The following is a 26,359-nucleotide window of genomic DNA, read 5'->3' on the forward strand; positions in this document are numbered from 1 at the left end:
CACAGACTCTGGAGCTCGTCAGTCTAGAATCTACTTCCAGCTCAGCTTCTCAGCTGAATCACTCGGGGCCATTCTTCAAACATGGTGTGCTTTCATCCATCTGTGACATGGGGATAAGAGTAGTACCAGTATCAATGGGTCTCTGTTAGAACTGAATGAGTTAACCCTCATAAGGAGGTACCTAGAGCCATACCTGGTACATAATAAACAGTAGGTACCTGGTGTCATTATTACTGATGCAGTTTAGGGGGGTCATGGTGACTCAACAGAAACACAAAGTAAGAGTGCGTCTTGGAGCAGAGATTTTTCTCAAAGCCTGTTGCAGCATCTTAATTTGCACTTGGTTGAGAAAGTGTAAAAATGAAAGCAGTCCTGTGCTATTCCGTGTGACTGAATTTTCAAAAAGTCTTGAGGAAAACAACAGAGAGTATCTGGCATATTAATTAACAGGCTGACACAGGAAAAGGGTATCACGAAAAGTAAAAGAAAAAGGAGCCAAGAATCTGCTTTCATGCCAAAAATTACAAAAGAAACTTCATTATTGGAGCCAGAAAAGACAGTTTCCCTCCATAATTTGGGAGCCTTTTCTCAAGTTCTGATCTCAGAAGGTGACTGTCATGGCCAACGACCTGTGCTAAGTTCACAAGTGATGGGGGATGAAGCAGCCAGTGTGACCCTATTCCACAGACCCGTATGTATTCCAGTGGGTGGTAAGACTGTTCTCTGGGCTTCTACTATGAGTTGTGCCATGCCTTCTGCCAGGTGTACAAACGGGAAGGGGACATAGTTTGATAACAATCACAGAGTTGGCAGGAGATAATTCAGGGAAGGCAGATGAGCCAGAAGATTTAAGTCCTGAGGGTTCTAACGATTAGGGGAGGGTGCAGTGGATGAAAAGGCAGTTCATTTTATCTAACAAGAGAAATGTATTCAATTCAGGAAAGCTTATTGAAAATGCATTTATTTCATCAGAAGCTTTACAATAGTAAATTATATGGTTATGAACATGTGGGTGAGTTTTGTCTGTGAGGTTTACAGAAATAGAATTTCTACTGAATCCCAGATTTAGGAGGACATGCCCTGATCAGCAAGATTTAAGAAGATGCAAATAAGATGAGAAGGGAAGACGTTATTTGATGATTACTTTCTTGGAATCCCAAGAATTATAGAAGAAAGAACTCAAGACTCAATCAAGTAAGTGAAGGGTCTGGTGAAGTCTTACCTGCATGGCTCCTACCTGCCATTGTCTGGGTTACAGAGGTCCTTAATGCAAGCTCATGAGAAGAAGGCATTTGAACTGGAAATAAATGGAAAGTCAGGAGTGGTGCACTGGAGTCTAGCTGCTTCTACTTTGGAAGTGGCACTTGGAGATCAGAAGGCTTTAGGTGGGGTTCAAACAATAAGGTGACATAAGGAAGGACTTGGAAGGTCAAATGGACATCCTGAGTTTAGGTCTTCCCAAGCATCTTGGGTATGGCTCTTGCCCATTTCGACTTCCAATGGTGTGATCTCAACGGGCAAAAAGAACCCAAGAGTGTTTGAATTCCCCAACTTGACTACTGTCCCCGATGTGAGCAAGGAAATCATGCGGTAGACAGAGCAGGAGAGCCAATGAGAATCATGTCTGGCTCTAAGGATCCAGGAGGACCCCCTGGAGGAGGTGGCGTGGGTGGCAGGCTATACAGAGAATTCTGAGTTGCATCTGTGCTCCCATGAGTGTCACATTTGAGGAAAGGCTTGCAATATATCAAATTTCACCTCACAAAGAGCACATGGCACGTATGACTCTTTGATCTTGCTTAAAAAGCTCTGTTGGTCTTCTCCAAGCAGCTGCAGGCCTGGGTCTGGGAGACACAGCTGTACTCTTATAGCATCTTATGTAGACACCATGAAAGGCTGCCACCGCCAAGTCACTTTAGGGTGAGAGTCCTCCTTTGATTTTTTTCAAGGATGACCTGTCTGTCCAGACTGTATCTCCTGATTACATTTCATCTAAAGTCACAATTCAAGTCTAATCACTAAAATTCAGTGATCAAGGCTGAGACACAGCGAAATGGGAAACTCATCAGAAACCCAACACGGTAAAAGGGTGTGTCCTTACAAACCAGAGGAGAGCTGAGTCACACACAGCCATCCCACACTTAGAACAGCTACCACAGTTACGTACCTGAACAGCCACTGCCCAACAGGAATGAAGATAATGTTTGTTTTATTTTAAAAGAAAGAGCACATGTGAATATGTTTGAAAGGATGTTCCACTAGCCAGTATGGCATTCAAAGTGATGAATATCAGTATCATTATGTCTGAATCCTGGCAGAAGCTCAAAACACTTATTTTAGTGGAAACTCAGGAGGCAGATGGGAGAGAAGAATAATGAAGAGCTTGAGAAACTGGGCACCCCCTGCCACCCCAGAAGGATGTGTTCCAACTCTTCTAAGAAATGCAAACATTGCTCTCCAGAATCTGACATTGACACGCAGTTACAGATATGCACTAATTAGATTAATGGTGGTACTCACTTAATGACCTTTTCCTCAGAATTTTCTCCCAAAGGACAAAAAAAAAAACAAACAACAAAAAACAAAGATTTACCCACGACATAGTAAGGCATCATTTCCTGAACAGAAAAAAAGACTAATGTGATAAAGTCCTAGAAATACATGAACGGATTTAAAAAAAAAAAAGAAAATGTTTTAAGGCCATAGACATCAGGAAAAACTACGCAAAATATTGAGGAAGAAATACACGTCTTTTGGAAAATGAGCTTTGAATGGAAAGGCTTAACTGCATCTCATCTCAAAGCTTTCCTGGAGATGGAATTATACATCCTACAAAGAATAGTGGGTCATGTGCTCACTCCCGAGTTGATCTCAAATCCTTAATAAGAGTACAAGGAGTCACAACTGCGTTTACTTTTAGCATTCTTTTCTGAAGATTATACTTCTACCTATTCAAATATGCTGTGTGCGGGTATTTTAATATTTGGAGGTTTTACGAGAACACATAAAACAGGCACATTTTTTTCTTCTTGGTTATAACTGGGGGAGAGGAAGGAGGTCCATTATGGAAAAGATCAGTAGATTTGACTACATGAAAACTAAACAAATGCCTCCCCCCCCAAACGTCTGCATGCTATTATATATACGATCTGCGACATCAGAAGGCAAACGGGAAATTGGGAGGAATATTTGCAGTATGTCGATCAAAAGGCTGGTATCACTAATACATGGAAACTGAAAATAGAAGGTGGCTTGCAAGGGCTGGGAGTAGGGGGATGGGAACTAGTGTTGAGGGAATGTAGAGTTTCAGGGTTTTGCCAGATGAAAACATCCTGGAGATCTGTTGCACAACAAGGTGAAAATATTTAACAGCAATACAGTGTACAGTTAAGAGGGATCGAGATGGTAAATTCAATGTTTTGTGTCTTTAAACAGCAATGAAAAAACTACTTTTTTTAATGACAAAGTAAGAAGGAGTTGAATTTCCAATAGGAAAAGAAAGTTGGCTCAGATCAAATGTTTAATAAGGAAATGTTTAAAATGTAAACAAAACAGGGCCAATCAAAGCCACACTGAGATATAAGTTTTGCTTAACAAATGGTCTACTTTATGATTTTAATATTCTGTGTTAGTGAAGTTGCAAGGAAATGGGTATCATTATACACAGCAAGTGGAAGAGTAAATTGCTTAAACTTTACAGAAGGCAGTTTGGTGACCGTTATCAAAAAGATACTATAGTATTGCAAACCCTCTGATTCCCATCCTTTGATGCAAATGTATTTCTAAAGGTTTATCTCAGGAAATTAATCAGAGATGTGTGCAAAGATTAGAGGGCAAAAAGGTAAATCATAGGATATTTTATAATAGAAAATCCTTTAAACATTTCAAGTTTGTGTGTTGGTATCATGGAGATATACAGAACTTTGGGGTTGGGTCTAAAACTAGAACTTTTTTTTTTGCCAGTGCCAATAATTTTTAATATATTTTAAACAAGTTTAACATAATACATTGAAAAATGCACAGATCATAACTGTACATCTCCATGAATTCTCTCTCCTAAAGGTAGCCACTACCCTTAGCTTTATGGTTTAGTTTTGCCTGATTTTTGAACTTTATGTAAATACCACCACACAGCTTCTGCCCACCCCTGCTTCTTTTGCTCCACACTGTATTTTTTTAAATCAAAGTCTAGTTGATTTACAACGTTGTGTTAATTTCTGCTGTACCGCAAAGTGACTCAGTTATATATATATATACACATACTTTTTAAAAATATTCTTTTCCATGATGGTTTACCACAGGATGTTGAACATAGTTCCCTGTGCTCTACAGTAGGACCTTGTTGTTTATCCATTCTATACATAACAGTTTGCATCTGCTCATCCCAAACTCCCACTCCATCCCTCCCCGCAACCCCTGCCCCCCGGCCCCCGGCAACCACCCGTCTGTTCCCTATGTCTGTGATTCTGTTTCTGTTTTGTAAATAAGTTCATTTGTGTCCTATTTTAGATCCCACATAGAAGTGACATCATATGGTGTTTGTCTTTCTCTGTCTGACTTACTTCACTTAGTATGATAATCTCTAGTTGCATCCATGTTGCTGCAAATGGCATTATTCCATCCTTTTTTATTGCTGAGTAATATTCCATTGTGTATCTGAACCACATCTTCTTTATCCATTCCTCTGTCCATGGACATTTAGGTTGTTTCCATGTCTTGGCTGTTGTGAGTAGCGCTGCTGTGGACACAGGGGTGTCCTCCCAAATCTGCTCTCAACGTAATGCTCTTCTAAAAAGATACATCAGTGCTGTGCTGAAAACCTTCCAGTGGCTTCCCATCACATTTAAAGATTCACCTCATTCTAGCTTACAAGCCCCTGTGGGACCCTGTGCTCAACTCAAAGTATTCTCTCCTCATGGACTTATCATGGTCCAGGTGAGCTGGCCTTCCCTCTGCCTCTCTAACATTTCAAGAATGTGTAACACAGATGTGTAGATAAATAGATGGAATGATATCAGATGCCTTTCAAAATCTCTCAGTGAATGCATAATGAACAAAAACAAAGTAAAGATGAAATAAAATGGCAAAAGGTCTGTTTATGGAAGGTAACCCCCCTAAAAATGGCAAAAGTCCTTTCACCAGTCAAGTCAAAGGTGAAATGAAGCAGCTTTCTCTGGAAAAGGGACTCAGCACTCCAAATACAAAAGACTGGGGGTCAGTACTCTGAAGACTTTACTCTTAGTTCCAGAGGAAGATGCTCAGATAGTATTAGTAAAAACTCATCAGACCAAACATGTGTTTTTGTTTTTTTTTTGTGGTGCGCGGGCCTCACACTGTTGTGGCCTCTCCCGTTGCGGAGCACAGGTTCCAGACATGCAAGCTCAGCGGCCATGGCTCACAGGCCCAGCTGCCCCGCAGCATGTGGGATCTTCCCGGACCGGGGCACGAACCCGCGTCCCCTGCATCGGCAGGCGGATTCTCAACCACTGCGCCACCAGGGAAGCCCAGACCAAACATGTTTTAATGCAATTTGTTCATTTCAGTTCAAGAATCAGTGAGCATCCCCCAATGTTCCTAGCAGCATTATTTACAATAGCAAAGACAAAGAAACAACCTAAGTGTTCATCAACAGATGAGTAGATAAAGAAGATGTGGTACATATATACAATGGAATATGACTCAGACATATAAAAGAACAAAATTTTGCCATTTGCAGCAACATGGATGGATGTGGAGGGCATTATGTTACATGAAATAAGTCGGACAGAGAAAGACAAATACTGTATGAAATCACTTATATGTGGAATCTAAAAAATACAACAAACTAGTGAATATAACAAAAAAGAAGCAGACTCACAGATATAGAGAACAACCTAGTGTTTGCCAGTAGGGAGAGGTGGGGGACGGCAATATAGGGGAGGGGGTGGGAGGTACAAAATATTGGGTGTAAGACAGGCTCAAGGATGTGCTGTACAACACCGGGATATAGCCAATACTTTGTAATAACTGTAAATGAAAAGTAACCTTTTAAAATTGTATAAAAAAATCAGTGAGCATCTACACAGTTCCTAGCACTCTTCTTATCTTAGGATCATTCCCTTCCCTGAAAGAATTTACAACATAATTGCCAAGGAATTATTTATCCTTTGCATTTTGTAACTAAGTGATCATAATAAAAGCAAACATTTACTGTATGTTTGACTATACTCGGTACTCTTCCAAGCCCTCTTGAATTATCATTTTATGCTTACATCAACCTTATGAGTAAGTATCATCTCTCTCCACTTTATAGATGAGGAAACTGAGCCACAGTGAAATTAAGCACCGTTGCATAGCTAGTAAGAGCAGACCAAGATATAGGTGTCTTATTTTGCTTCCCAGGAGGCCCAAAAAGATGAATACAGAATGGAAAACACTCAGGTGCCGGGATGAGGGACCTCTCTGAGCCTCAGTTTCCTCATGTGGAAATGGAGGAGGATTGTTTCAAATACTGCTCATTGCCTCAGAATATCTAATCTCCTCTTGTTCCCTTGTAATAACAAAACCTGAGTGATGTGCCATGCTAAAAAGTCAATTTACAAGCCTTCCTTCCAACTAAGTACGTCCATATGACCAAGTTCTGGCTAATTGGATATACCCAGAAATATTATGTTGGATTCTTGTGAAGACTTCTTGCAAGGGAAAAGGATCCAATCCAGTTTGATTTGCATTCTTACTTTTTCTGGTAAGCAGAATATGGATATGCTGGCTGGCACTCCAGCAGCCATTTTGGACCATGAGGTAACCATGAGGATGGAATCTATACCCTTGACTGCTGAAGCAGAAATAAAGATGGAGCCTGAATCTCAGATAGCATGGGGAACCATACCAGCCCTAGACCACCAACCTTAGGAGTTCTTTTACATGAAAGAAGAAACCTACTTGTATTAAAGCCACTATTGGCCTGGGTAGAGTGGAGTGAGTGGGGTTTGTTAGGGTTACGGTAAGAGTTACGGTTAGGGCTTGTTCTCGGCCAAATGCAATTCCTAACTGACAAAAGGGTCAGCTAGGTCTTAGCTGAGATTCTTTCTAGCTCTGCCATTACACACACTTCTGTGATTACACATATCATAGCCAGAAAGGTTGATGTAAGGTGAGAATGGTTTCAGAGACCAGCGGCGGACAGAGAAAGAGGCTCTTGTGAGCGTGGGGATTCCTGTGAGTTGTGAAGAATAAGGGGGTTTGGAACAGGTGGACAGTCCAGGCGGGAGAAATGCTGAGCGAGGGAACCAAGCACACCACCCGGTGCACAGCCAAGCAATGGAAGCCGCTCAGAGTACCACTAAAAGCTCATCAGACCAAAGGTGCTGAAAGGGAGCAAATTCAAATAATTACTTATTGGAGACAAATGGTCTACCATCCCCAGTAATAGAACCACGAATAGCCTAAACGAAGGACTGCTGCTGTCACACATGAACACATGAAATAATGTATCAGGGGAGGCTCGGTGCCTTTAAAATAAAAGAAATCGTTAATAAGAGCCCTGATCAACTGAAGGACCTCAACAACTTTGCGTTTCCTAATGAACAGTATAATAACTAACTTGTTGTCCCTAGGCAACTGTCCGCGTCACCTTGTCTTGAAAGACTGATTCCTGACGTCCTTTCACAACCACATAATAAAACTTGTCAATAGTTCCTAATAGATGGTGAGGGGGAGACAGCAGGCTGTCAACGGATAGGTCAACCCATCCCTCACTTCCGACAGTAAAAGTACTTTTGTAACAGGAGAAAAAGCTCAAATTACCGTCCGCAGACTCACAATCCCAAGGCATTTGAACTGGGAAAATTCCCATTAAGAAAATGTGTTATTCCTTTGCAGAGAGGCCCCGGGGAAAGGCGGGGCTAGAGAGGGCTTTAGTGTGCTTTGTTTAGGTGAACCTGGGTGATTAGCCTTCCCACAGGCAATGTATTCTGTTGCATAGCAACCAGGGGGCGGGTCCTTTCAAGGAGGAAAGCCCATCTCTGTTCGACAAATCCTAGGAAACACGTGGACAGACCTAGAGTCCTAAACCGTTTAGAGGCAGGTGACAAGTTATACATAGGTGGCCTGTGAATGAATTATAGTTAACTCTTTCTTAGATGGGCTTGATTTAAAAAAAATTAGTTCTAACAGGGACAAATTGCTGTTTCGCATTAAAACTATATTAATGGCTTCTCTTGAGAAGTCAGTAGATATTAAGAGTTCAGAATCCGGCTTGGTTTTCCTACATGGCAAACATGGCAGGGCCTTTTCACTGGGTAGGTGTTTGGCAAGTCGCCTGCCATATTTCACTCAGATACTTGATCTGTCTGGTCTCTGCAGGTGTATGTGTTTGAGATCCTCGAACAGTCTCCAATGTATCATACAAACATCTCGAGTAAATCATTAATACTTTTCATATAATGGAAGACCCAAATCTAATTCCTGGATTTTGATTACTTTCTAAAGAATATTCTAAAGATACTATTTAGAAAAACATTTTTACAGAATCGGCGATTTGCAGTAACTTCATCATTCAGTTTCCCCCCACCCTGGTTCTGAGCTCACTGATATGTCCCCACTGTGTCTGGGTCACAGTGTGGTACCTTGCCTTTCCCTGAGGTCTGTATTAACAACCCAGGGCAGGGACATTCTTACCATGGCCAGTGGGATGACGCCAATCAAGTCCTTCTGGCTCACGTAGATCTTGGAGACGCCCAAGTCAGATGTGATATCTCCTGGGTATTCAACCTGCCATGTAACAAGCTGTGTGGTTGGCGGGTCACTGGCCTCTTGGATTTCTACGTCGATCTGCATGACTTCATAGGAGGCGCCCTCCGCACTGGAGAGAAGGAGAGAACAACTTTGAGGACTGGGGTGGGCACCCTTGGCAGGCAATGGACTATTTCAATGTGTGTTCACATCACCCCTACAAAGAGCTTGTCAGAAATGTGATCCCAAGCGTCCACTGACAGATGAATGGATCAAGAAGATGTGGTACATTTATACAATGGAATACTACTCAGCCATAAAACAGAGTGAAATAATGCCATTTGCAGCAACATGGATGGACCTAGAGATGATCATACCAAGTGAAGGAAGCCAGAGAAAGACAAATGTCATATGATACCACTTATATGTGGAATCTAAAAAAATGATACAAATGAACTTGTTTACAAAACAGAAATAGACCCACAGACATAGAAAACAAACTTATGGTTACCAAAGGGGAAAGCAGGGATGGGAATGGAGGAATAAATTAGGAGGTTGGGATTAAAAGGTACATACTACTATGTATAAGACAGATCAGCAACATGGATTTAACTGTTTAGCACGGAGAACTATATTCAATATCTTGTAATAACCTATCACGGAAAATAACCTGAAAAAGAATATATATGAATCCCTTTGCTCTACACCTGAAACTAACCCAACATTGTAAGTCAACTATACTTCAATAAAAAAAGAAAGAAAGAAAAAAAAGAAATTCGATCCCCAAAAGAACAAACAACCTTTAACAAGATTCACAGCCTTGGCCTGGCCTTAGACACCCTCACTCAAACTTCCCAACCCCTGTTTTCTGTGAGCCTCTCAGAGTCCCCAGGACAGGTGTTTGTGGATAATTACGGGAAATGCTGATTGAATTTCCTAAATGCTTTCTTCCCTGTGCTCCTTCTAGGAGGATGGAGGATAGGATTCTTTCCCTCACTCCCAGAAATCTCTTTGCTGCCTATATCGGATTTTCCAAAGCCACGGTCCATTCAAGTTGGGTGCACAGAATTTTAAAGGACTTTGAGGGTGATGTGGCTTTGTTACCCAGTGGGGGCGAGAGAGAACTGCAGAGAATCAGAGCTGAGGCATGATCAGGAGAATGGGACCACAGGACCCACACGGATGAAAAAGGAGAAGTAGCCAGATGTTACCTGGATATAGGAGTCATTCTGACAATGATTAGTTTTTAGACAGTCTGGGTTTTCTAGAAACACGTATCCAGAAATGAATCCAAGTTAGAGTATCAGGATGATTTTTGTAGCTATTTTGGTTAGTTTAATTTACTGGCTACCCCTTCTTCTTTTTCATAGTCTGCTTTAAGAAAATGTGTGCTCTGGGCTTCCCTGGTGGCACAGTGGTTGAGAGTCTGCCTGCCGATGCAGGGGACGCGGGTTCGTGCCCCGGTCCAGGAAGATCCCACATGCCGCGGAGCAGCTGGGCCCGTGAGCCATGACCGCTGAGCCTGCGCGTCCAGAGCCTGTGCTCCGCAACGGGAGAGGCCACGACAGTGAGAGGCCCGCGTAACGCAAAAAAAAAAAAAAAAAGAAAATGTGTGCTCTTCTAAGTGACAGGTTAAAATAATAATAATAAAAAAAAAGGCAGAGGTGGTGCCAGACACTCCCTGAGGGAAGAAGTGAAGAAATACAGGTGAGAATTCACCTGGGAGGCAGCAAGGAGAGATACTTTTTAACCCTTCGTGACCAAGGCCACTTCCACCTATCAGATCCTTCTCCAGAGATTTGAATTTCACATAATTGCAAAATGACCACTGAGTCTGACATTTAGGAGGACAAGGTTTGGCTTTTTATGTACATATGACCAAGCTATTGAGACTTCTTTATCAAACCCACGCAAATGTATCAATAAGAAGCTCAGAGATAAATGGTGGTGATTTCGGGGAGCCTCCTTCTTAAAGTAAGGGATGAGGTGGGATACTGGGATATCAGGGATGACTAGGATAAGAGGAGAGAGGGAGGGAGGAAGGAAACAAGAGGAGGAGGAGGGCAAGAAACGGAGAAGGAAGATCAGAAGTGCTGCCCAAAGAGACCGCCCCCGCCACAGAGGTTAAATTCCTGCACGAGCACTGATCTCTCACACAGAACAGGAGTAGCTACAGTTGTTAAGAATCTGCCTCCCAATGCAGGGGGCACGGGTTCGAGCCCTGGTCCGGGAAGATCCCACATGCCGTGGAGCAACTAATAAGCCCGTGCTCCACAACTACTGAGCCTGCACTCTACAGCCCGCGAGCTGTCAAATTCTTCCCATTCCGCAAGACCCACCTAGAAGACAACATCAGCAATAATTTTTATTTTTTATTTTTTGGTACGCGGGCCTCTCACCACTGTGGCCTCTCCCGCTGCGGAGCACAGGCTCCAGACGCGCGGGCTCAGCGGCCATGGCTCACGGGCCCAGCTGCTCCGCGGCATGTGGGATCTTCCCGGACCGGGGCACGAACCCGCGTCCCCTGCATCGGCAGGCGGACTCTCAACCACTGCGCCACCAGGGAAGCCCCGCAATAATTTTTAAAGTGCTCTATTTACTTCCTCTAATTTTATTCCTTCAGTAACCCTGCACGGTTGTCCTATCAAGTTTGATTTTCTCTTTTCCTTTCGATCCCTTGTCTGGCCAAGATGTAAAGGAAACAGTTTCTTTTGGGCTAACTTTCCTCTATCTGACGCACTGAGGAAAACACCCTAAGTTGGGAATTCTTAGCCTGGAGACCACAGCAAACTCTAGGAAGGTTGTGTATCCTGAAATGGTACACTTTTCTTCAATGATTCCTTAGCTTGCACGAGCTTCTCAATATTTCTGATGCAGGAGGGTGTGCACCAGGTTCCTGACAATTTCCTCTGTAAAGTCTGCATATGGTGATCTAGCTTTGGAATAGCTCATCATGTGTGTCTTGTCGAGTCAGTGGAAATTTGAATTTTAATAACTTTTTGTAAATATTTAGCACTTGAGAGCTTCCAGAACGCTTGCATATTTGGCAATGTTTACCACTTCTTCATGTTTAACTGGAAAGCTAAGGGCTGTACCTTTGCAGTTGGAGTGTGTGTTTTAGCCTGAAGCATCCTGAAAAGAGTAGCCATGCTTAGCCTGTGTGGCTAGCACAGAGGGTAACGCCTGGTATCTGCTGTGTTATAGGAGATAAATAGAGTAGAATTAAGTAGAATTTTATATAACGTGTCTGCATGTTTTACATGCGGTGGTTCTCCGCTTTACCTAGGCATTAGCGTGGCCTGGGCAGGGGGAACTTTCCTGGTGGTCCAGTGTTTAAGGCTTCCCACTTCCACTGCAGGGGGCACGGTTTGATCCCTGGCCAGGGAACTAAGATCCCGCATGCCACACATCAAAAAAAACAAAAACCAAACAAACAAAAAATTGCCTGGGGGAATTTTACAAATAAACCAGTGGCCACAGGTACCACTCAGATTTCTGACTGCTCCCGAGTGGCGTCAGGCACCAGCTTTGTTTTATTTTCTCTGCTTTTCCTTTCTTTCTTCCCTTCCATTTTCCTTTCTTTCCTTCTTTCCCTCTTTCTTTCCTTCCTTCGTTCTTTTTTCCTTCTTTCATTCTTCTTTCTTCCTCTCTCCCTTTCTTTTTTCTTTCTTTCTTTCTTTCTTTCTTTCTCTCTTTCTTTTTCTTTCTCTCTCTCCCCCTTTCTTTCTTTCTTTTATTCTCTCTTTCTCTCTCCCTTTCTTTCTTTTTTCTTTTTCTTTCCTTCTCTTTCCCTTTCTCTTTTTCTTTCTTTCTTTCTTTGTTTCTCTTTCTACTTCTTCTCCTCCTCCTTCTCTCTCTCTCGCTCTTCCCTCCCTCCCTTCCTTCCTTCCATCTTTCTGTCTGTTCTTTCATCCAGGTGATTCTATTATGCAACCAGGATCATGAACAACTGCGTTCGAGGTTTATAAAGGTTTAATTATGTGGATATCCATGCTCTTGGACGTATTTTGTGTATACTGGTATTAGAAATAGAATGTCCTAAGAGAGTGGATTTGGGAAATATGGTCAGTAAAATCGTGAAGACACAGATGAACCAAGAAGAAGAAACATTCAGGGTTTCCGATGTCCCTGAGTATGAAAGTGAGGAGGGACAAGAACAGAGTTCCAGCCAAGGGGGGCAGAGGGGCTGGATAAGCATAAAGCACTCAGATGCCACTTCTGGTGGCCCTACACCCAGCCCCACCCTCCCTACCTCCCTGCTGTCCACCCCCCACGGGCGAGTCAAATAGCAACACGGATGGGCAACGCTCGATGTGTGAGCTCCATCTGGAAGGCAGCACTGCTGTTGAGTGTGGGCAGGGTTTGCTTGGAGAACAGTGCAATCACCCACGGAGAGGCTCAGGGCTGGATATATATAGGCCTCAGAACACTGTGGGCATGGAGCTGCCTGCAGGTTTAGTTTCTCCCACCGGTGTAGGTGCTACCAGCACAGGTAAGCTAAGAAGCCACCTTCCTGCCCTGTCTTGCTTGCAGCCGTCCTTTGTATGGAAGACAACAGAAGTGGAAGCAAAGGAAGGAACGCAGGCTCTCATGGGCACCTCAGATCCCTACTGACTGGTTCCACATGTGTGGGTTTGGAGGGATCTTTTTGTAGTTTATTCTCTTTGACAGAGAAGATGAATAACATCTCGACTTGAGGAACTCTTCTCATTTTCCAATAACGTTCCCCTACGTGGGCCCCTTGGTACACTGGGTTCAAAATCTAAGCCTTTTAGATAAGCAACAAGGACTTACTGTATAGCACAGGGAATTATGCACATTATCTTGTAATAACCTACAATGGAATATAATCTACAAAAATACTGAAACACTATGCTGTACACCTGAAGCTAACACAATACTGTAAATCAACTAGACTTTAATAAAAATCTAAGGTTTTTTCACTAGGAAGGGCTCCCTTTGAATAAAGACACACGGTTGGTGACCTAGCCTGAGGCCTCCCCAAATTTAAGGAAACTAAAATGCCCTTCCAGGAAACAAGACACTGGGTCAGCTCAGACACAGGCAATGACCACATCCTCCAGGGCCACGGCTCCCAACTCTAAGAAAGAAAACTGAACATGAGGCTTTGCAGGACCACCTCAGTGCATCCCAAGGCCAAAAAAGGGCATCATTTTCAAACAAGAAGAAAAGCCTTGTTTTGGGATGGTCATGCTTCTTTTTCCTGAGTGATGGAACAACTAACCTTCATTGAGTACTTTTAATGTGATAAGCACTGTTTTAAGGGCTTTTTATGTCTTACGTCGCGCAACCCTCAACGTATTCCAATAAATAACTGTGATCTACTCGCAGTTTGTAGACTAGAAACCTAGGCTCAAGAAGGGGAAAGTATTTGTCCAGGGTCACCCAGCTACTGCATGCAGGAGCCAGGTGATCTGGTCACAGGACGCCCACACTCCTGATCATTGGGTTCCAAGCCCCCCACCTCTTTTTCCAGCGCGGGGACAGGCATGCTTATTAGCAATGAGGATCATTAAAGCAACTCCTTACCCCCCAGTAGAAACACAGGTCAGGACGTTACATGGGGCTTCTTCAAGACCCCCAAACTGGATGCTTTGAGTGAATTCTGCACAAGCAAAGCTGGGACATTTCTGTAACAAGATGCTTTGAGATGAGCATGTCTTCATGGTCTTCTGACAACTCTTTAAGTTCCGTGATGTGTCGATAAATCAAAGCAGAGATGGGGAAACGAGAGCTTTAGATACGGAAGCCTACCATTCATTTGGAGAGATGAGAAACCAAGCAGACACAGCCCTGCTAGCACTAGAACAGTTAAGAGCTAAGTGTTTGAGATGCAAGTCAATGCATCTTGAAGTTACCTGTATTTTTCTCCAGTTTAGAAAACCAACATATCATGGTAGGTCCTTACAAGAGCATACCAATGATCAGACTGCGTTCTGCCACCACCCACGTGGGCAACTGGCTTCCACCGCGAGAGTAAGTGTCGCAGGTAAGCTCCTGGGGTGGGTGGGGGAAGAAGAGAGTGAAATTCCATTTCCAACTTAGGTTTTTCCAAATGGCTCTCTAAAGGATAAATGGGTGAAATTTCTGGAAACAAAAGTAAGGCCGGAGAGAGGGCTAATCTATATCTGAATGATCACAATCCTTAGGAAAGAGTGGGAGATTCCTTCCCAAAACTTCAGGACACTTTCTAGAGGTCATATGAATGAGAGTCATTTACGGCTGGGGAGCAAGTTATGGTGGACAGTGTCAGGGTTCCCCCCAAATCTCCTCCTATCCCTTCATCGTTTCCACATGCCTTACCCCTGGCTTCTAAGTGCTTTTTCTTTTTATAATTTTAGGTTTTTAAGTCTTTATACAATTTTTAAAGGTTACTTTCCATTTACAGTTATTACAAAGTATTGGCTATATTCCCCGTGTTGTACAATACATCCTTGAGCCAATAGTTTGTACCTCCCTGGCGCCCAGCCCTACATTGCCCCTCCCTCCCTCAGTGGTAACCAGTAGTTTCTTCTCTATATCTGCGCTTCTGCTTCTTTTTAAAATTATATTCACTAGCTTGTTGTAGTTTTTACATTTCACATATAAGTGATATCATACAGTATTTGTCTTTCTCTGTCTGACTTACTTCACTTAGTATAGTACCTTCTAGGTCCATCCATGTCACTGCAAATGGCAATATTTCGTTCTCTCTTATGACTGAGTACTATTCCATTGTGTGTGTGTGTGTGTGTGTGTGTGTGTGTGTGTAAAAACACACATATCACATCTCCTTTATCTATTCATTGGTTGATGGACACTAAGGTTGTTTCCATGTTGTAAATAATGCCGCTGTGAGCACTGGGGTACATGTATCTTTTCAAATTAGTGTTTCTGTTTGTTTCAAATATATACCCAGCAGTGGGATTGCTGGATCATACGGTAGCTCTATTTTTAGTTTTTTAAGGAACTTCCATACTGTTCCCCACAGTGGCTGCACTAGTTTGCATCCCCACCAACGCTGGAGGAGGGTTCCCTTTTCTCCACATCTTAGTGCTTTTGTTTTTCATGACATCTACCTGTGACTTTCCCTGGATGGCTCTTCTTGAGTTTCTGGAGCCATCTTGCCCACAAGTGCAAAGAGCTGCAGTGTTTCCTGCCCTGGGAGATGGCCCTTGGCCAGAGTCTGATGGCGCAGCAGGCAAGCCCAGCTCCCTGGCCTCCAGCTGGGTCAGTTGGGGGCACTGTGCATGCTCCAGAGTCTCTCCATGGGATTAGGCTGAAGCCACCCTGCACGTAACTTCCGAAACGGCACTAGTGCTTGGGTTCTTCTCTTCTTCTTTTACTCTCTCTGCTCTCTTATTGGTTTCTCAGGAACTCTTCCTTCATATATCACTTGTACACACATTCTTGTCTCAGGGTCTGCTTCTTGGGAAATTGAAGGAATTTTTCAAGTAACGAGGACACCAAGGGCAACTGACAAATGCTATGTGAAATATTCTGGCAATGGAAGAGAAATGAGGAATGCGTGAAGGGGCGGAGGGGCCGTTATTCAAGGTACTAAGCTGTCCTAGCTCCACTTGGAGAAATCCTTCTAACCAAGCCAGTATTTGTCTGCAATGGCATTTTGGAAATCTGCATCAGACCCAGACACGGGCAACCGGATGTCTCCCAAATGCAGGAGCCGTGGTCCTCGTTTTCCTTCCCTTCACATCTCATTTTCAAGATTAAAATAAGGATATTACTCAAATTGTTTCTTCTTAGACATTATCACAGGAATAAAATTTTCCATTACTGACATCTTTTTTCTAAGCTTTTTCATTAGCATATTCAGAATAAAAACTTTTCATTATGAAGTAAAGTATACTCAATCCCTTTAATGCATGTACTTTATAATGAGATTTTTGTCCCCATAAATTTGTCTTCTCACGTCCTCTTGTTTCTGCCTTATAATACTCTGAGGTCTGGTAACCAGGGTTATTCTAGAGAAGAAAAATGGAAAGCTTGCAGCTTGAAAGAAATCATGCTGCATTTCTTCCTTTTATTCTGTGCTTCATTGCTCTCTGTCCCAATCTTTACTTCATTCATTCATTCAAATGATATTTCTGTAATTCTTCTTATTTACTGGACACTCTTCTGGGTGGTAGAGATGCAGATCCAAAGTGAGCTGAACAAGATGGAGATCCAGCGGTCGCCCAGACCAAGCTTGATTCTCAGCACCTCTTTCCATCTCCACACTCAGTGACATCATTTTGCTAACTTGACATTGACTAGGGGGGGAATATTTTTTTCTTTTTTTTAAAATTTTTTATTGGAGTGGAGTGGATTTACAATGCTGTGTTAGTTTCTGCTGTACAGCAAAGTGAATCAGTTATACATATACATCTATCCACTCTTTTTTAGGTTCTTTTCCCATATAGGCCATTTCAGAGTACAGAGTGGGGTTCCCTGTGCTATACAGTAGGTCCTTATTAGTTATCTATTTTATATATAGTAGGTGTATATGTCAATCCCAATCTCCCAATTTATCCCTCCCCCCATTACCCCCTGGTAACCACAGGTTTGTTTTCTGCATCTGTGACTGTATTTCTATTTTGTAGATAAGCTCATTTGTCCCTTTTTTTAAGATTCCACATATACGTGATACCATATGATATTTGTCTTTCTCTATCTGACTTATTTCACTCAGTATGACAATCTCTAGGTCCATTCATGTCGCTGCAAATGGCATTATTTTGTTCTGTTTTATGGCTGAGTAATATTCCATTGTGTATATGTACCACATCTTCTTTATCCATCCCTCTGTTGATGGACATTGAGGTTGCTTCCCTGTCTTGGCTATTGTAAACAATGCTGCAATGAACACTGGGGTGCATGTATCCTTTCAGACCATGTTTTTTCTCCAGATATAGGCCCAGGAGTGGGACTGCTGGGTCATATGGTAGTTCTATTTTCACTTTTTTAAGGAACCTCCATACTGTTCTCCATAGTGGCTGCACCAATTTACATTCCCACCAACAGTGTAGGAGGGTTCTAGCGGGGGAATATTTACACCATGGAAATTGGCAAATGCCATAACTCAGGGTTCCCTCCAAGCCCCCAAAAAGCAGATGGCTGAAGATCTTTGCTCTTCTCAAGCATACAGTCTAGTGGGGAAGATGGTCACGCAATAAGTTGTCACTTCAAAAAGCGTAAACTGGCCACTGTAAGAAAAGATGAGAAACAGAGGTAGCTGGCAAGATACAAGCTATGTTAGAGGACCCTGGTGTAGTCAGGGAGACACGGACACGTTCTCTGGGGCAGCAGGGCTTGGGCTGTGATCTCTATACAGGATGGGTTCCAGGCAGAAGGAACTGCACATACAAATGTCCTGTGCTTGGGGGAGAAGTGTGGGTTGAAGAAAACAAAAGAAACTGGCGTGGATGGAACACCCAGAGGGCTTGGAACTGAGGCGTGAGATGCAGGGTGGGTAGAGGGAGACAGTCCTTGTAGCCACATTCAGAGCATCTTTTCTTTCCAGAGTCAGCGAACAATGTCTGGTCAGTCAATTCCAGCCATAGCTTGTCTATGCACAGATCTTAGGCTAAAAACACCTCTGACATTTTTAAACACTGTCAGAAGATAAATAAGGATATGAGGCTAAAACCCCATTGTAGTATTCCCCCACTGAATAAAGTCTTCCTTACTGTTAAAAAAAAGAATATGCAGGCTACAAAGCATATGGCACACAAAGTGGAAAATATTTACTATCTCACCCCTTACAGGAAAAGTTTGCAAATCTCTGCTCTTTATCATGGGAAATGGGAAATTATTAAAACTTTCAAAAAATAATAAACTAACATTGATTTCAACATGTAAATGCTTGGAAAAATTCATCACTGGAAGAGATTAGGAGATGGGCCAATATTTATTCCCAATGATGAAAAATAAAATTTGGGTTTAAGAGTTGATCTGAGACTGTTCTGAGTAGGAAAAATAGGAAATGAAAGAGCACGGGTGCAGGCAGAACTCCTGGAATAAACACTGTAGCTAGGATAAGAATTCACAGACCAGACTTATTTGTATAAGAAAAAGTATAGAATGACACAGAGAACTCTATTCAAAATCCTATGATAAACCATAATGGAAGAGAATATTAAAAAAATGAACGTATATATATGTATAACTGACTCACTTTGTTGTACCGCAGAAATTAACACAACATTGTAAATCGACTATACATCAATTTTTTTTAAGAAGTACAGAATGGTCTTAATTGAACTAGGAACAATCGGTCAAGCCAAATTATAGATGATTGTAACGGGAGAAAAAAATGGAAACAAAAAGTGGCATGCTTTCAGATGGGTTATGAGTCCTACAAAAATGTCTGCAGGACATTAGCATTTGAAACAGAGTAAGGGACATTCTTCATTGTGTGGAACCACCTGTCATCCTGGGCCCTGCCCTACAGGTGCTGAAAGCAAACCCCAATTATTATGACAATTATTATTATGCTGAACCACACCCAACACTCTCTAAAGAGAAGCACAGACCCGCTGCACGCTTTAGTCTGATTTATCTGTCCTTGGGGAGTCCTTCTCTGAACCAGGTGGGGTGCAGAAGTGGTCATTTCCTTTCTTTTCTCCCAACTGCACACCCTGTTTTGAACACCGCGATCCTCCATGTAAAAGTGTAAGTGTAGGATCAATGGGGATGAAGGTGGGGGGACGGACAGAACAAGAGGAGGGATTCTTGCTGAGGCCTCTGGATGGGGGGAGAGGAGGAGGCAGTGATGACTTTACTCATTCCACAGCGTAGGGGGTGTGGGATAGGCTCCCCTGAAACTTGCGACCACAGCTACCCTCCATCTGACCACCCAGTGAAGGTTCCTGACCAGGGCATGCTGGGTGTGTTTGCAGTGGGAATGCGGAAAGAGGGTTTTCCAGATGAGTCCACGGATGGGTGGCGGCCAGGAAAGGCTCCCACAAGGAAGTCAATCCAAGAAGAGGTGAGGTCTCCCCTGGAAAAGTGGCCACCACCTTCTGGGCCAAGAAACTCCTGATTCCTCACCTGGATTCCTCCCACTATGCAGTATGGCTTTTGCCTTCCCCATTCTGATGACAAAGGTGGCTTGCAGAGTCTGCATTTCAGCCTATGGCTCCTTCCTGGATAGGCCCACTGCTGGGGTCTGACAGAGGGGACCCTAGGGGGTCAAGCACTCAAACCACGTATGGGTTTGTCCTTGTCTAGGAACACAAATGAAGTTTAGTAGTCAGGGCATCCTGGGGTACACCAGGACCCTGCCACCTGCCAGAGCAGCCGTAGAGTCCCACAGTCCAAATGGGAGTCCATCAAAAGGGTGAAGGGTTTGAAAACATCACGATGGCTACAGTGTTGAGAAAGGATCAGAGGTGGACCAGAGAATACCCAGTAGAGATTCAAAAGCAATGAGGTTGTAGGAGAGACACACTTGAGCTTGGGTGGGCGGTAGGAATGGGCAGGACTGATGCTCATGGTGTATGTATACGAGCTTCTGTCTTGATTTTAAATTTTAAGCTCCTGTTGGTAGAGCCACTGTCTTCCTGCCCAATGACTGTCTCCACTGGGTACCACCTTCTACTGCAGATTTGCAAGAAAACAGACACACCACAAAGGTATTCACTGCTCCTGTTAACCACAAAGACACTAAAGCATACAGACCAGCTTTCCCTGCAGCAAGGAAGGGTAAATGAAGAAACTGAAAGCAGGGAAGATACTTGAAGAAATACAGGGGCTCCTTGTATCTGGACAAGGATTCTGTGATGTGCCACTGACAGAAACACAGACCTCCTTCAATGATCTCTCCTCACTCAGCACCTGCAACCTAAATGCCCATCATAAACGTCACTGCTATGCAAACTATTACATAGAGAATGGCTAAACAACAAGGGCTTACTGTATAGTACGGGGAACTATATTCAGTACCCTGTGGTAAACCCTAAGGGAAAAGAATCTGAAAAAGAATGTATATATATGTATAACTGAATCACTTTGCTGTACAGCAGAAATTAAATCAACTATATTTCCATTAAAAAAATAGAAAAAAAACAGATTGAAGTTAAAAAAATTAACTAAATGTCATTGTTGATTGCTATTTGGATATAGAATGCAATCACAGCTAAATACCATGCAAATCTACTGCAAAGGGATATTTTTAATCTTTTAAAAGATGTCATATTTAATAAAATCCACCAGTGGAATCTTGGATAGAATTGCTTGCATTACTTGATTCACACATGAAATGATTGACAAATGGGGACATGGCAGACCTATTAGTGCTTCAGATACAGGGAAAATCAGGAAGGATGATGACAATTTAAGAACTTCAAAAACATATAACATGACTAACAAAAGCATGAGATAAGCCTTTGATAAAAGTTGACGAAGACCTAGATTACTTTTTCAAAATTGATCAAACCTGAAAGAGGGTTTTTGTTTTTCCTTCTGAAAGATTACCTCTCCCACCCAATCAATACTGGTTTCAGTCTTTATCTGAGAATAAGGCCATAATTCTTTTTTTTCCCAAATTACTTTTTAAACATCTTTATTGGAGTATAATTGCTTTACAATGGTGAGTTAGTTTCTGCTTTATAACAAAGTGAATCAGTTATACATATACGTATGTTCCCATATCTCTTCCCTCTTGCGTCTCCCTCCCTCCCACCCTCCCTATCCCACCCCTCCAAAGGCCCTAATTCTAATTATAACTTTTGTTTATTTAAGGTGAAATAACCTGATCTTCTCTGTCTCATGCTTCATTTATAAATGGCAAGTTCCTAATCAAACTCATTTGTAACTACTTTTATTATGACATTTCAACCTCTATTTGACATAGATGGATTTTTTTTTTTAGAGTATAGTTGATTTGTTACATTGATACAATTTTGATACAATGTTGTGTTAGTTTCAGGTGTACAGCAAAGTGAATCAGTTATACATATACATATATCCATTCTTTTTTAGATTCTTTTCCCATATAGGCTATTACAGAATATTGAGTAGAGTTCCCTCTGCTATACACTAGGTCCTTATTAGTTAGGTATTTTATATACAATAGTGTGTATATGACATAGATGGACTTTAAATGATTTTTTTAAAGAGTATGTATTATCCTCAGTGAAAGAGGGTTTCCAACACTCATAGTAAAAGAGACACAGGGATGAAGTGGGAAGGATGGAGAGTCAGAAACCATGAAAGGTCTCCGCTCAGAAAGAGGAAAGAAAGGCAAAATCCTACTTAAAAGTGAAATGTTCTTGGAGTGATCCTGGAAGTGCCCCCCACACCCTCCCGCCCCCATCAGGAAGTGTTTTCCACACGTGAGCTGAAACTTCTGCCGCAGACAAATATAGAAAGAAAAATACAGTAAACTATTTCCTCTCCATATCGCGACATTTTCTTAAACATATTCACTTGGAGATGGAGAGATATTTTATTGTATGTATTTCTTTCCATCGAGAGTTTTTTTTTTATTATTTAAAAAATCCAATTTGTATGGCACAGACACATTAGCATCCTTGCCAGGGCTGCAGACGGTTCGAGATCACATCGTATCTGCATAAACGGGTAACAGGAATGCCATCAACTCTTTCTGCTTGGCATCTCCGATGAAACCCTAGATGCGCCTTGGGCAGAACACACAAAATCAGAATACAGCGGAACTGGCAAGGAAGGGGAGCAAACTAATTATGTGCAATTAGCTCTGAATATCTCAATCTCTCCTCTTCGGGTCTCAGCCAGAGGGTCTATCTTTGAAACACCAGCTCTGCATGCAAGCTCCTTCAGCCTTGTAACTCAGACTGACAATTGTACATGGCACGGTGTTTCCCCTTAGTCTTTGTTCTTGATAATTTTTAATGAAAAATATTTCCTCTGCGATTTACTGTATAGTACAGGGGACTATATTCAATACCTTGTAATAACCTATAATGGAAAAGAAAGTGAAAAAGAATATGTATATAATACATATATTATATATATGTATAACTGAATCACTTTGCTGTATATCTGAAACTAATACAATATTGTAAATCAACTATAGTTTAATAAAAAAATTTTTAAATTAGTATTTCTCAACTTCAAAAAATGTTTCCTCTAATCCCTCCACTTTTATGTATTTATATTTTAAGAAGAACACACTAAGAGGAAAGTTTATCTCAGCAGACGGGTCAAAGGAAGGCGGTTTGGAATGAAATTCTTTGTGGGTTTTTTTTTTTACATCTTTATTAGAGTATAATTGCTTTACAATGGTGTGTTAGTTTCTGCTTTATAACAAAGTGCATCAGCTATACATATACATATGTTCCCATATCTCCTCTCTCTTGCGTCTCCTTCCCACCCTCCCCATCCCACCCCTCTAGGTGGTCACAAAACACCGAGCTGATCTCCCTGTGCTATGCGGCTGCTTCCCACTAGCTATCTATTTCACGTTTGGTAGTGTATATATGTCCATGCCACTCGCTTTGTCACAGACAAGGGTTTTTAGTACCTCTTCTTAGGGGAAGCGCCATAGCTCACAAGTGATGGCCAAAGAACTGTCTCCATCAGGCAAGCAACGTAGGATTCCCCAAACGTGCACCTCTGACAGCTAAACTGAATGTAAAATCTTAAGCACAAAAATCTAACACCGTCAGCTTGATCCTGAAAGAAACGACAAGCAAAGACGAATTTTCTTTATCTAGCTGTGATCACTTGAAGCACGCAATTGAACTGCTGGAGTGGAAACAAAGGTTCTCCGTTCATGTGAAAATGCAAACAGGATTATTAATTGATGGAGATGACCATGCTAGCTCTCCCAGTGGTTTTCTCAACTCCCATCTGATGCGACAAATGAAAGCACTGAGAGGCTCAGTTGTTTTATTCTTTCGCAATAAGAAACCAATTAAAATATGTATCTAGTTAACTGCTCCTAGGAAAGCGAGGATTCTGTTTCTTTAGGCTTACCTGGTCCACTCCCACACGAACAAGCCACACCACCCCCCACGATCAATATGTAATTGTGCTTCAGCCCCTCACATGCTCCAGGTCTGAGGTTGAAGAATTAATTTGCTGGTTGAGTTAATAGAATGTCAATGAATTTCTTGGTATAAATGTCAACACATTCACTTAAGCTTCATGATTTAAATATAATTAAAGATAAACTTTAAGTCAATGTTGGCTTTATGGTTTGGAACATGATGGGTGATTTGCTGAAGTCTCACAAACTGCTGGGAAGGAGAATTTCATCAAGAAGTTTGTTTTTCTCCTGTAAGCAGTTGTGTTTGTTATCAGTTTCAAGTGAGGAAAGAGAAGTCACTCACATGATTTTATTGACGGCTTCAAACATCCACCTATTAACCTTCACAGTTCAGGTCACTCCCAGAGAGATTTTACAGCATGGAAGTTTATTTGGTCTTTGTGAACATTCTCTAAATGGGATATAGTAGCTATAGGCAGGGAAATGTAATGGTTGAGAGAATGGACCTTGGACCGAATTACCCTCAGAATAGAATCCTATGTTACCAGTTATGTGATCTAATTTTTTTTTTTTTTTTTGCGGTACGCGGGCCTCTCACTGTTGTGGCCTCTCCCATTGCGGAGCACAAGCTCCGGACACGCAGGCTCAGCGGCCATGGTTCACGGGCCCAGCTGCTCTGCAGCATGTGGGAGCTTCCCAGACCGGGGCACAAACCCGTGTCCCCTGCATCGGCAGGCGGACTCTCAGCCACTGCGCCACCAGGGAAGTCCCGTGATCTAATATTTAATCTCCTTAAGCTTCAGGTTTTTCAACTATAATATAGTCAATAATCACAACTACCTCAACACAAATGATCCCATTTAATCACCATCACCAGGGCAAGGACTCCCTCATACATCCGTGCAGGTCGTGCACTGCCCAAGTCAAAGATATACTGCACTGTCTGTGTGAATGATGCCCCTAGAATTGTTCAGTGTACCACCTGCACGCTGTACTTAGAGGGCTGACCACCATACCAAGAGATAGATGCGATTCTTGGTTAATAACCCATTTTCATATCTGTTTCTCTTAGCAGAGAGTAAATGTTTTAAGGACAGGAAATATTCCTTCCCTTCCTTCTCATTTCCTTCCTCCCCCCTTCCCTCCCTCTGTCCCTCCTTTCTTTCATTTCTTTCCTTTCGACTGTTTCTTTTACTCAGACTTTATAGACCCTGTATGTTCTAGGTTCTCAGTAGATTAGTATTCCATAATGGAGTGATTCGGTAGCTGTGTGACCAATGTTGGATTTACTCAAAATCCATTCTCCCCTCCCTCTTTACCAACAGAGCCTGATTTGTTCAAGTTGAAAATACCTACCCCCCCACCAATGAAAATAAAACTGACTGGGGAGCTAGGTTATATGTATATTTCTGGCCAATAAGATATAAGCAGAAATCTATTTTGCAGAGCTTCCAGGAAACAAGATTTTCCCCTGATAGAGAGGTGAAGTTTCAGAGGGCATATGCTTTTCACCCACCCTCCTTTCTCTTTCTTTCCAGAAACACTGATGTGATGCCTGGAGGTGCAGCTGCCATCCTGTGATGGTGAGATGGCACAGGAGGAAGGTAGAAGAAGGAGACCCCATTGCATCAGTTATAGCCATCATACCAGCCACGGAGTACCTACCTATATCTTTTTGTTGTTTGGGATACACAAACCCCAATGTTTTAATGGTAATTATGTTTGGGCATTGGTTATGTGCAGCTGAATGCCATCCTAATAGTACAGAGAGGGTGTATACCTCTTGCTGTGTGTATCTGTGGTGTCTGTGTGAAGGTCTGCTGGGATACAGGAAACAAAGCCAGGAAAAGGAATGTTTGCTTTTCTGGACAGTATGTGACAAACAGAATGCTCACTGCCCATCTCCTTAATCAGTAACCTACCTTTAAAAAATCTAACTTTATAAAAATGATCTGTTCCTCATGCTGTTGTTTTTTTTTTTTAATTCAGGTATCGGTCTTGCTATATTAGTAGTTCTGTATCTGAGCCTTGTCAGGCGAATTAGGTAAGAAACTGACGGAATTCACTATACTAATCTGGAGAATACAATCACAAGGTTAACCCATCATGTTTAAATGCTCACAGGTAGCTGGATCTGATCCACAGGAGCCAGCACCCCCTCTGTCATTTATTCTTGAAACGTCCCGCCTCGCCGTTGAGAAGCAACTTGGGGCAGATCTAAATAGTTGGGTCTCTGTCTGCCAGAAAGCTAATTTGCAAAGATCGCTGCATGATTAAAGTGATATGAGACGTGACAACTGAATTTTACAGCAGCAAAGAGAATAGCCGAAGGCATGAAAGTCATCTTAAGCTACAAACAGGGAAAGGGAGGGGGAGAAGTTTCTCCTAAGAAGAGATTAAAGCCAGGTGAGATCAAGTAATTTTAGCGTGCTTGTAAGCTCTCTTTATCTTTGACACATACAAGGATATAGGACTGGCAAAGAGAACTCCAATTTCAAACACTACAAAGGCCAACCAGGTTACACAGTGAGGGGCGCAGCCAGCTGAAGGAACACAGCACTGGTAGACACTGACGTCAACTGGAGGAGGTTCTGGAAAGAAATGCAATATTGGCAGATCTTCTGATTCTTTTAAAAGGAAAATCCATCAATCCACTTTTAAAAATTCAAAGCTCCT

The 26,359-nt window shown here is 42.3% G+C and overlaps 1 protein-coding gene across 1 annotated transcript in view; it reads right to left on the reverse strand.

Moving 5' to 3' along the window:
• TMEM132D (transmembrane protein 132D) overlaps positions 1 to 26,359 on the reverse strand; it is a 481,047-nt gene that overhangs the window by 198,160 nt on the left and 256,528 nt on the right. Inside the window, exon 4 of the mRNA XM_029218452.1 lies at positions 8,659 to 8,842. Within this exon, the coding sequence (XP_029074285.1) occupies positions 8,659 to 8,842 (184 nt within the window). The remainder of the gene's footprint in view (positions 1 to 8,658; positions 8,843 to 26,359) is intronic.

This window comes from Monodon monoceros, unplaced genomic scaffold (assembly GCF_005190385.1).
Source record: "Monodon monoceros isolate NGI ecotype Baffin Bay Population unplaced genomic scaffold, NGI_Narwhal_1 Super_Scaffold_1, whole genome shotgun sequence".
Lineage (NCBI taxonomy): Eukaryota > Metazoa > Chordata > Mammalia > Artiodactyla > Monodontidae > Monodon > Monodon monoceros.